At 32.3% G+C, this 12,956-nt stretch overlaps 2 protein-coding genes across 8 annotated transcripts in view; one reads left to right on the top strand and one right to left on the bottom strand.

Moving 5' to 3' along the window:
• Window positions 1–12,956, top strand: part of cd37 (CD37 molecule) — a 75,365-nt gene that overhangs the window by 45,547 nt on the left and 16,862 nt on the right. Inside the window, exons 3-6 of one of the 7 annotated variants that reach the window (XM_073917288.1) lie at window positions 9,512–9,727; window positions 10,833–10,900; window positions 12,593–12,659; window positions 12,753–12,892. In XM_073917288.1, coding sequence (XP_073773389.1) covers window positions 10,835–10,900; window positions 12,593–12,659; window positions 12,753–12,892 — 273 coding nt within the window. In that variant the 5' untranslated portion in view covers window positions 9,512–9,727; window positions 10,833–10,834. 7 annotated transcript variants of the gene reach the window in all.
• On the bottom strand, window positions 5,279–7,313 carry gall (galanin-like). Its single transcript, NM_001327976.1, is given in 6 exon segments — window positions 5,279–5,514; window positions 5,597–5,650; window positions 5,872–5,961; window positions 6,074–6,128; window positions 6,352–6,435; window positions 7,209–7,313. Coding segments are annotated over 5 exon segments (345 nt in total). The 5' UTR covers window positions 7,209–7,313; the 3' UTR covers window positions 5,279–5,452.

The following is a 12,956-nucleotide window of genomic DNA, read 5'->3' as shown; positions in this document are numbered from 1 at the left end:
ATTAATACCTGCGCTTTTAAATTGTGCCATTGCCATGACGCATGTGATGTCTGGAATTGACCCTGAGTGATTTATTACTCACTTATTTTCTTTTGCTTTCTCACTTTTTCCCTGTTTTTTTTTTTTTTTTTTTTTTGTGGCATTTCATTGACAAGTGGTCTGTTAATTATATAGCTTTCCAATGAGAAAAAAACAAACAAACAAAATACTGTAGCTTAATGCAACAACTGGTGTTGCACAAGTCTAATGTAACCTTTACAAATCCAGGTGACATTTATTGAACAGAAGCCATATTGGAGCCATGAGCAAGCTGAGTGCAAGAATTTCAGTAAATGTGGTGATTGTCAGTCAACCTTTTCCACTACAGAATCATTACACATGCAATCCACAGTTGGTTGGCCTTTCTGCCATGAAGATGAAAAATGTCAGCCCATTTTTCCAGGAAGATGACTGATTGAAATCTTATTATCTTGCCAATTCACAAAAGTAATAATTTCTGTGATGAGAACAATACCATGGAGTTAAACTGAATGATATTTTAGAAAAAATCCATTCATGATCAAGCTCAAAGTATGCTTCATATTTTATTAATGCACAGGTTACATTTAAAGAGCATATAATGCAGATTTCATCAACATGAGCGGTCAATTTCAGTTTTCAGTAAACAAACTTTAATTAGTGCAAAAGCAAGTCACTGTGCATGTGCTTTAGGTTAAGTACTACCGAAAAGGAAATACATTATTTACACTAAAATATTTAGCTCAAGCAACAATAAAAATATATAAGGAAACATATAATACAATCAATATAGGGCCGACTCAGTGGTTAGCACTGTCACCTTAAAGCAAGAAGGATGTTCCAGTCTCCACTGGGCCAGCTGGCATTTCTGTTTTGAGTTTGCATGTTCTCCGGGTACTCCACAATTCAAAGACATTCACTATTGGTGAATTTGATTTATTATATTGGCTGTAGTGTATGTGTGTATGTAAATGCAAGAGTGTATAGTTGTTTCCCAGTACGGGGTTACGGCTGGAAAGGCATCCGCTGCGTAAAACATATGTTGGAATAGTTGACGGTTGCGACCCCTGATAAATAAGGGACTAAGCCGAAGGAAAATGAATGAATGAATGAATGAATATAATCAACATGGTAATTCTATATTAGTACTCAATTCAAATTTGTTGAAATCAGCTGTGTGAGTTTTTTTCTGGGATTTTTAATGATTTGAAATTTGAATTAAATATGAATTTGAAATTTCTGTGAAATTTAATAAGATTCTTTGAGGAAAATTAAATAAAACCTATCCAACATTAAGCAATGTGACATTTTTAGTTGTTTTTCCAGTTGTATTTGAACTGTCTTATCGGTGCCATTGTTAGGTGTAGTGACTTGCTGTTTTATGACATTTCCATAGGTCATGTTTGACTCAAAACAAGATTTTGAGATATATACTCAAAAATACAAAGCATGTTGTCGTCTATAAATTTAATTGAGGTTTATTTATTACCTCATTACTTATGTTGTGTTGGTATGCATACACTGTAACAAGAAGAGGACAGTGTACTTAGAGTGTATTTAAACATTTTTAAGCTAAGCATACAGTTTAAAAGTATGGCCTAAGTCTTTGCAATATTGTTTGAGTAAAACAAATAAAGACAAAATAAGATTTACATAAAAAGAGTATTAGGAAGTAAACATCAAATAACATAACAGTTTTATTTGTTCATAAGTTTAAAAGAGATTTCATTCAAAGATGAAAATTCTGTCAAAAAAAAACTGTTTGAGTTTCTTACTTCTGTTGAACACAACGGATGATATACTGAAGACTGCTGGGAGAAAAACAACCATTGACTTCCATAGCATTTTCTTATGGATGTTAACGACTTCTTTTTTTCCAACATTCTTCAGAATTTCTTGTTTTGTGTTTAACACAAGAAGTTTTGCATGAACTAATCCTTTAATTCCATTTATGAAACTTACTTTAAAAATACTGCGTGAAATTGACATTAAAAAAATTAAATAAAAAAAAACCTTTATAATAACTTTGAAAGAATTTTTCTTTTTACGTCTTTTCTTTTTAGGTGTAATTTGGGCATACCTTTGTGCATACGCTGTGAATTGATTTTGAACTACCCAATTGTAATTAAGCTTCCTGAAAATACATGCTTCAACCTACATTTATTGAAACCACAAAAACTTACTTAAACATACATTTGACTGCAACTTCAAGATAAAATAAATGTTATAGGGCAGTATGACACCAACTTGTTCCTTTTTAAACTAATGATATTTACAGGGACACATTATAGAGTTATTATCATGCAGTTCTTTGCACAATACAAAGTAAATACAATAAAACAACTTCTCAGTGTCTATTATTTGTAATCAAGTACATTAATTTTGCCTAGCCCATCTGCTTTTGTGAACTTTTCTGGTGTGGTTAAATCTGGTCAGTGTTTTCGGTTTAAGCTTGGTAGCTCACTTTTTACTGTGTTGTAACTGTAATGCGGAGTACTCGGGTTTGAGTACAGTGAAGCATGGTTGTAAAATGAAGGTAAAACCACATGGTTGCAGTGTTTTTTTTTCTTCACGTTTGCTTTTAATGAAGGATTTAGGTGGTTTGCTGTTGCTGATCTAGGTGATCTGTATAATAAGCCCTGCCTTCTCATGGATTTGTACAAAAAGAATGTGTGTCTGAAACATACAGCAAAACGTACATTATTTCAGATTTTAAATAATGTAAACAGCACCCTCAAGTAGATGTGGCATCTGAAATGTTCAACAAATAATAGCTGGAGTAACACATTTTTCTATTTCACAAAAATGTATGCATGTACTGTACAGTATGTGTAAGCCTGGGCTGATGTGTTAATACTTTTTCTGTGCAAGCTATAAATGGAGTCAATTTTGAAAAGTCGTGTAGCTACGCTAACCAACACATGATAAAGTGAAGTACACGTTTGGGCAGAAAAGGATAACCGCTTTAGCATTGGATTGATGATAAAATATATTTAGCTCATATAACATGTCTTAAATAGTTGTTGGAAAAAATATATGAGCTCAGATGTTGTCACTTCACCATGTGGAAGTGGGCAGCCGTCCTTCCAGGGACCCCATCTGCCTCTTTCTGCCCCCAGCTTTCTTCTCATGTCTCTCAGTATCACGATAGCTAATGTACAACTTCAGAGAAGGTTGAAGCTAATTCAGTTATACTTTATTATTTGTATCATTTATGGCAATGGTGTGACATTATAAAAAAAATTAAATTGTTAGGCTTGATTTCTTTATTTGACCCATTGCATTGTAAGAAATACACACATTATATTACTTTACTACCATTCTACCACATTTTCTTAAAAACTCAAAAAGCTCAAAAATAAAATGTGTAAATATCAAGTATTAAACAGTATTTTAGTGTGGAAATTTCAAAGAAAATAGTAACCTACAATATGGTATATTATGGTGTAAAATATGTACTGATTTATAGTTGGATTATTATAATTTTTTATTTAATTCCACCCTTTGGGGGAAAGGGGGTGCTTTTTTTAGTGTTTGAAATGGTAACTTATATTGGTCTTGCAAATTGCATTTGGTCTTGCACATTGCACATTGTCAAAACATAAAACATCAATATAAATAATACATTCAATAAATACATCAAGATATAGTGGTACACAAACATATATGCACTGAAATAGTCTAGTACTGATTTTTTAATTGCTCCTTAGAATAATTGGTTTAAATGATTGTGTTATAACTGGGCTACTTCTACACTCATTTTGCCTAATTATTCTGTATTAATTTAAAGTGTTAGTTCACCCAAAAATGAAAGTCTGCTCACTATTTACTTTCTCTCAAGTGGTTCCGAACATTTACGAGATTTTATTTTATTTTATTGAACACTAAAGAAGATATTTAAATGTCTGTTTAACATAACCAAAACAAATACTACGTGCGTTTATGGTTACAACTTTCCAGCTTTCATTAAACCTGCAAAAACAATAAGTAAATAAATACGCAAATATAAAAATAAATGAGTAAATAAATGCATACATTCCTGTATAAATAAAGCAATAAATAAACAAATATGCAAATAAATTAATTAAATAAACGTATATAAAAATCCACAAATTCTTGCATACATAAATATATAAATAACAGTGCTGGTAGGTAAATAATTAAATAAATTAAACAAATGTTGGGGGAAATGCTAAACTGAAAGTAAATTTTACCCCTGCCCTCCTTTTAAACATTTATTCGTTCCTGAACGTAGTTTCGTATTTATTTTTCCTCGGGTCAACATACTAATGAGAAGCTCTCTGTCATTCATCAGAAGGCGGTCTTCATGCCATCATTGGCTGATCATTAGAAAAAATTTGCATTTGATTGACTGGCTTCTGGTGATTGATCGCACTATTAATTTTTTATATATTTATTCATGCGGGAATTTGTAGATTTTATATATAAATAGTTATTTATTTATTTGCATATTTATTTATGGTGTTATTTCACTCAGTAATTTATGGATTTATTTATTTATATATTTGCTTGTTTATTTATTGTTTTTGCAGGTTTTGTCCTCCATACTTTTATGTTTAGCAGAAGGAAAAAACGCAAACTGGTTTGGAGCAAAGGAATGATTAATGGCACAATTTTCATATTTGGGTGAATTATCCCTTTGTTTTGTTAGACACGGTGGAGCACAGTTGTTGGTTATGACATTGATAAGTCTTTGGGAAAGTTTTAGAAAGGATTAATTATATAAATAAACATGTTTGCTTCGGTCAAAGTCTTTAGTGAAGTAGTGACAGTTGTTTTGCTCAGCATGTCGTATCCTCCAACATCCACTAGAGGGAGCCATATGTTTAACTCTTGCTATTCATTACAAAAATATACATTTATACTACATTTGACAAGAAGGGGGCGACATCCACAACAGTTGTTTGAGTCCAAGAACTCTGAGTCATGATTAACTTAAGAACAGATTTCTTAATTATATCAGTCCAATCACACTAAAGCAGATTGACTGCATAGCAATAAATGCATAGCATTTGAAAGGTTAATTTCTTTATTATTATTTTTAACCAATTGTTCTTTCACTGCATTAGCCATTATTCAGAGACTAAATTCCTATATTGGAATCAAGAGGTTATTATTTTTGTTCAATGTAATCATGAACACTAAAACCAGCAGTTTCATTAGTGGTTTTCACCTCTGACTCATCAATCCATTCCAACTATTTAGTTTTTATATGGAATAAACAGAAAAGGCTTTTAAAAACATTTCAGATGAAGTGCTTTATTTGAACTCTGAAGCAGAAATGATCCATCAACCATGATTCAGTAAAGGGGAGAGATGGAGGACATTAACCTTGTGCGTTTTTTTAAACTACTTATATGTAAAAAATAGGATAAAATGCAAATGGTTTTTGGTAGGGGGTAAAATAATTTTGTTATTGCTTCACATTGCCACTATTAATAAAAGATCCACTGAAATCTTCAGTCATTCCCTTTTCTGAAAGAGAAAAATAACATTTTCACTTGACAGAATCAGTTGAAAAACAGAAGCAAATCAGTAAAACTTATGTATAATTTACCTTTTAATCGCAAATATGCAAGATGACCCAGAATTGATAGAAGATAGGAATCATCTATCAAATAAGAAAACAGACTTATTTCCAAAAAAGCTTTATCAAGTAAAAGTAATATTTATTAAGCATGGATTTAAAATTCTTGACTTCAGAAAAGGCACTTTAAGGATAATAATAATAATAATAATAATAATAATAATAATAATAATAATAATAATAATAATAATAATAATAATATCTTTATAAGTAATCACGTCATTAAAAATGTTTTAAGAACTAACTGTATGAAGACGTGGGAAAGCTTGAATTCTCATTCCCCGTGTCTCTTTTTCCTGAAGCTCTGTGTCTCACATTAAGACTTCTGTGAGCATCTGCCATATAAAAATCAGCAAAATAAACAAGTAAGCTGATATTAGATGTAATAAAAAACACTTTTGCGCTGTATTATTGTCTTTGATTAATAATTGAATGCAGTGTACTTACAAGGTCCTAGTAGATACCCAGCACTGTTTAGAGTCCAGCCCTTTTTTTCTGGATTCTGTGGAATTATAAATGAGACATCTATAAAACTGAAGATATTCATTCTTTAATTTAATTTCCTTCAGTTTAGTTTCTATTTCAGAGGTTTCCACAGCGGAATAAACCAACAACTATATGTTTTATGCAGCGGATGCCCTTCCAGCCGCAACCCAGTACTGGGATTAAAATAGAAGACAAAAAAATAACAATGCTAAGTTACAGAATATCCAATGAAGATGTACCATGAGGGTCATGCCGTGGATGCTTGAGAGATGTGCAGTAAATACACAAAGTGAGATACAGAGTAAAGCACAACTCGACTGCATCTGGGGAAAAAAGAAAATATGTAACAGCATATCTTTGCATCCTAAATCAAGTTATTTTGCAGTCTTTATTCATTCATGTGCTGTATATATGTATAGTGCTTAGCATACAAAATACAAAGTACACCCAATTTTGAAAATGAATAATTTTATCTATTTCTCAGTGAATGTAAGCAATGTATTTTGGTGCATTTAAACAAAAGAGTTTTATTTAACAGATAATAATTAGAATAATATTAAATAGTTAGGAAAATAATAGTCATCAAACATCTTTAGAGATGGAAAGATAGTACAATTAAATTCAAGCAAAATATTGCAAAGTATATATATTGTACATGTAGTAGACCACATTTAGAAAAGTATTTAACTTTAAAATATAAAACAAAAAAAGTTTCTAGTTTTTAGTTAAAGAGTATATATATATATATATATATATATATATATATATATATATATATATATATATATATATATATATATATATATATATATATAAATCATGAAGCATCATGCCTGTAATTGTGATTTTATGTTTTCCATACAACATTTGTGTAAAATGTAAGTATTACATTGCACTTCTTGACTTTTTCTTCTCTTAAATAACAAAAAACTTTTAATCATAACTCTGTAAAATATTATAACTAAAGATTATAGACATTATTAGCCATTCCAATCAGTTGCGTCTTTGATGTTTTACCTTCTGAAAAAATATATTTAAAAAAAGAAACAATCTTGAATAAAACTAAGTGCTTCAATATGAGATTAATAAAACTTACCCTATGAGAAGAGTCGATGTTTATAAATATGAATATGAACCCTGGATTCCTGAAAAAAGAGTCCGCCTGTAACCTTCAAATAACAGGTTTGCTGCAGGTGTGTGTCTGAATGAGGGACAAACTCGCTTTTATACACCCAGCGACACACGGCATATTAACATAATGAAACTCTATTAGTATTATGTCCATTTGTTCATTTCTCATAATTACTGGTGCTGATGAGACCAGAGAGGGAGAGAAAGAGAGAGATCAGACAGAAATAATCAGGCAGTCAGCAAGGTTACAGTTACAATCTATCTATCTATCTATCTATCTATCTATCTATCTATCTATCTATCTATCTATCTATCTATCTATCTATCTATCTATCTATCTATCTATCTGTGTCTGTCTGTCTGTCTGTCTGTCTGTCTGTCTGTCTGTCTGTCTGTCTGTCTGTCTGTAAATCAAATCACAATAGAAAAATCTGATAAAGTTGTGACAGTATGGAAATTGCAAATAAAAAAGATAGTAGAAAAAAAGATAGAAGTGATTCAAAATTTACATTGACTTGTATTTCATTGCAGACAATATGATCACAAAATATTTCATATTTTCTCTGGTCAACTTCATTTCATTTGTATATATACATCCTTTCCTGTCATTCAGACAAGTAACACATTCCTAAAAGGTTGGGACATGAGCAGTTTAGGGCTAGTAATCAGGTTAATTGGTTAATGATGTGATACGAAACAGGGGATGTCAACAGGTGATTGTAATTATGATTTGGTACAAAAGCAGCATCCAAGAAAGGTCTAGTCCTTTAGAAGCAAAGATTATTGAGATTATTGATTATTGAGAAAAATGTTAAAAAGTTCAAAAATCTTCCCTAAAAAAAGATAGGAAGACATTTGGATATTTCACCTCCAACAGTGAAGAACATCATTAAAAGATTCAGGAAATCTGAATAGGTTTCAATGTATAAAGAATAAGGGCACAAGCCTAAGCTGAACAACCTTAATCTCTCCGATTCCTTAGCCAGCATTGTATCAAGAATCGTCATTCATCTAAAAGCGATATCACCACATGGGCTTAGGACTACTTTGACAAACCATTGTCAAGTACCACAATACATAGTTACATCTACAAATGCCAGTTAAAACTGTACTGTGCCTAAAAGAAGCCCTATGTTAACAGTGTCCAGAACTACACAGTAGAACCTTGTACGGAGGGCAGATGAATCAGTATTTCAGGTATTTTAGGTAGAAATGGATGATGTGTGCTCCAGATCAATGATGAAAAGGATCATACAGACTGTCACCAGCAACAAGTCCCAAAGCCAGGGTCTGTCATGGGTTTTGTCAGTGCCCTTGGTAAAATGAACTTGCACTTATGGAGATTTTGGAGCACAATATGCAGCCTTCTTTTGCAGGGACGCCCATGCATATTTCACAAGACGATGCAAAACCACATTCTGCACATATTACAATGTCCTGGTTGTGGAGGATACTGGTACTTGACTGGCCTAGTTGCAGTGTTGACCTGTCTCCAATAGAGAATGTGTGGTGCATTTTAGAGCGCAAAATGTGACGATGATCCCGTAGTATTGCCCACCTTAAGACTTGTTTGCAGGATGAATGGGTCAAAATTACACCTGAAACACTTCATCACTTGGTGTCTTCAGTCCCTAAACGTCTTTTAAGTGTTGTGAAAAGGAATGGCAACTTTACAAAGTGGTACCTGCTTTACTGTTCTAACTTTTTTGGGATGTTTTGCAAAAAATAAAAAATCATAAGGAACAGAATAAATAATGTCTGTTGTAGTGTCTGCAATGAAATACAAGTCAAAGTAAATTTGGAAATAACTTATTTCTTTTTTATTTGTGTTTTCTATACTGTCCCAATTTTTTTTTCTGATTTGGAGTTGTAGCATATTTCAGTGTTTGTGAACCATACAATCGTATAGTCTATTTTACTATGGTGTATTACATTTTTTACAACTCTTTGTTAATAAATGCTGTGTTACAGCATACTAACCATACCGAAATTATAAACTAGTGTATAATATAGTTCAGTATACTTGTAGAAATTTTAGTACGGTATAGTTTTTTTTAATTTGATTTTTTACTATAGTTGTTGTATTACTTCCTGGTACAGGTTCAAAAACACTGTAGTATTTACTACAAATTACTATAGTCATTTTTTCATGTGTGTTGAGACAACATTGGAATCCATTTCAATCCATGATGCTTTCCTCCATTTAATAACAGCACTTTGCCCTAGATATAATTGCAGCACCTTCTGCCCCTCTCTATCCATTAACAGGGGAGCCCTAAAACATTCCACCTAATTATCCACCACTAATTGTGCTAAAGCTGCATTCGGGGTGGAGGAACGGCCCAACCAGGAAACGTGTTGAAACATGGAATGAGAGCTGAAATTTAAGGCTCCTGTGGGAGGCATAATAGTGACCTCAGATGAATGAACCCTAATCTGTGCCCGCTGTTTTATTTCCATGCCCTCATCTTCTGTTAAGAGCAGGTCAGTTCTTTTTTAACCTCTCAGAAATTGATATCCTAATATCTTGCTTTCAAAATCTCACAAATTGTGAAAACATTAAACTTTTTAGCATTGTTTTTAAAAGTCAAATCTATTAAATGTTCTGAAACCATTGAAAAATATGAAAACATCACAAAATGTCAAATTATAATTTGCATATTGGGAGTTGAAGAGTATGCGGGTGTGAAAGGTGTAACCAGGGCTGATATTTTATTTATGATGGGTGCTATGTACGCCCGCTTTCTACTGAAGTAAAGTCAATGATGCTTCGCACACAGGCAGGAAGTCAAGCAATAAAGCCAATCAGAATTACGTTTTTTTATTCATGCAAAAAAAATTGTTTTACATGATCTCATGTGAGGCTGCCACATTTCATTTGCCTGTTGTGTAATCTTGCCAACTTTGCCCAGTTTAAGGTAAGTTTTTCATCTTTTTTTTTCCTTCAGCAAAGCAATTATTATTAGAAAGCGTTAAATAAGACATCTGTAAATGCCTTGTATAACAATGTTTTGAGAAATGACAGTATATATTATTGTGAAGAGGTAAAAGCCTTAATTATCTGAGACCATATTTCCTGAGCGGAGATTTAATTGCATGTTGAAATTTTTTTCATTTTTTTTATGTAAAACGGGATGTAGTTTTTATAAAAGGAGATATTGTCAAATTTTCACAACAACAAACAAAGCACTTTTGTCCCATGTGCTAGTGCTTGAATAGTTAATGGCATGCCTGTGTAAAATGATAGCTTTGCTCCCGTAACCATAGGCAAGGAAACATGAGAATACAAGACACTTCCTGTACCCTGTCCATTTGTTCTGCTTGAAAAGAGGAGCGGGGGGTATTTTGTGGTAGTCTGTCTTACTGGGCAGAAAATGACATATAATAAATGAAAAATCTAAATAAACACACATTAGACTTGTTTTTATGAAGATTTTTTCTTTTGGGGGGTAATAAGATTGATTGTTGCTCCTCTTGAGAATTACTGTTGGACTTGATTTTGCTAATATCATTTAATTTTGTAGACGTTAATTTCTAAGATGATGATTACAGTTTATTTTTTTGTATTTGTGTGTGTGTCTGTTTGCAGATATGGCATCTGAATGCTGTGTCAGTGTCACCAAATACTTCCTCTTTCTCTTCAACTTGGTTTTCTTTGTAAGTTGCAAATAAGTCACGGTTAACTGATTCAAAGTGGAAAAAAGTGCATAGCCTTTGTCATTTAATTAACAGCAGTGAGATGCTTGCAGTTGATCAAGTAATGAAATGCAATTGATTCTCAGTTTATTCAGTTTTCAGTAAAATGTTAGGGTCACACTTTATTTTGATGGTCCGCTTGTTTAATATAAGTTACATTGAATCTGCATGCCAACTAATTCTCATTAGATTGTAAGAAGACTGTTAGGTTAGGGGTTAGTGTAAGCTGACATGTACGTGCTAAGTTTCTTATAGCCAGTTAAATGTCTGTTGACGAAGCAATATCACCAAATATTAACTACTAATACTCAAATCGACCATCAACATGAAGTGTTACCAATGTTAATACTGTTTTATTAATTGGTAAAACAATTAAAACATTTCCCTAAACTTCAAATACAGATGTTGGCATTTTCAGCTTGATGTGCAATGTTGAGTTTTTATAATGGGAATAGTTCACCAGGAACCGCAGTTTAGAAAACATGAGGTTAACCATTTTGGAGTTCAGATGCAAAAACCTCTAAGAGCTGTTTGCAATTTCCATCAAATAATTTATATTTTTTTTCAGCCTCCTTTATGTTAAAAACCACAAAAGGGCTTATTCTATGACATAAAATTGATTTTACTGAACCTACACACAGGTGCTGGATTTTAGAAGAAAAATGTAGATGGCCTTTAGAGTTGTTTGCATGTGAACTCTTCGTTTGCATGTGTTTTTAAGACCTGTGGCCGTGAAAGAGATTTAAAGTATTCAGGCACAAGAAATGTACCATTTGTAAGATTTATTTTGTTGTTTTTTTCACAGTGAAATCTATGCAGTGTTATTTCACACTTGACTGTTGAATGTCTGTACCTGGATACTGTTGAACTCACTAGGAAACCATACAGCACTGTTTATTTCACTTTTATGTTTATTCTGTTGTATTTATCTGTGCTTGTAGTTTGTTTAGTATATTTTATACATGATTCTAAACAGAAATATTTAAGTGAAATTGTAGTCATATTGCAATACAAATGTACAAAGGAAGGAAAGGTTATTTTTTAGAATATAATGCTGCACTAATATGGCAACATTTTTATTTAAAATTGGGAATGATTGTAATTTACAGAACAAAACAGTAGTGTTGACCTTATTCTAAAATGAGGAGATCTTAGATCTTAGAACTTTCAATTTAATTGCCAATGGGAAAAATGACTAGAAATAAAAAACGACAGAAAACGGTCAAACTACTTGCTCCACAAACAAATGTGTCCATGACTTCACATAAAAAGAATAATAATATAAAGAAGAAAACATCAGTTTGCAACATCAAGCAGTGTAACGAGGTGTCTCTAACATCTAAAAATGAAAAGAAGCGAATGAGACCGGAAGTCTTGAGCCAAAGACACTTCAAATAGCTGCACCCACTCGTAGGCAAAGAATAAGGTCAATACAAGATAAAACAAATGGCTCCTAGCCTTTGAATGTCAAAAAGGCCAAAAACTATATGTTTTAAACAATTTACATGCACTAAAAAAAGGGTAAAAACTTTCACCTAACTGCTTTTAAATTGTACAAATAATCACAACGAAACAGCAAGAATAGGAAATATTGAATGTAAACTGTACTTTCTTTTAAAATGTACCCCAACAATCTGTTTTTATGTTTAATAGCTCTTAGGATCCCTCCTCTTGTCTTCTGGACTATGGATGTTATTATCAGACACCAGCGAAATAAAAAGTATGTTTTTATAATTATTTCTGTATATAGATGCTCACAGATTACACTCTGTTGTTTTTTCTATTAACAATTATATATTTTGTACTATTAAAGCTTTCATAGATCCATTTCGTCCATATATCTCCATCTCTCTTCTTTCCTACCTGCTGATCATCAGTGGCTCTGTGACCATGTCATTGGGCTTTTTTGGATGTCTGGGTTCTCTGAAGACTGTCAAATTCCTGCTGGCAATTGTAAGTTTTCAGAGAAAGAAAACATGATGGTACTCACATGTCATTGATATTTTTGCTGTGACCT

Source organism: Danio rerio, chromosome 12 (assembly GCF_049306965.1).
Source record: "Danio rerio strain Tuebingen ecotype United States chromosome 12, GRCz12tu, whole genome shotgun sequence".
Classification (NCBI taxonomy): domain Eukaryota; kingdom Metazoa; phylum Chordata; class Actinopteri; order Cypriniformes; family Danionidae; genus Danio; species Danio rerio.
This window is presented reverse-complemented; position numbering and strand designations above follow the sequence as displayed.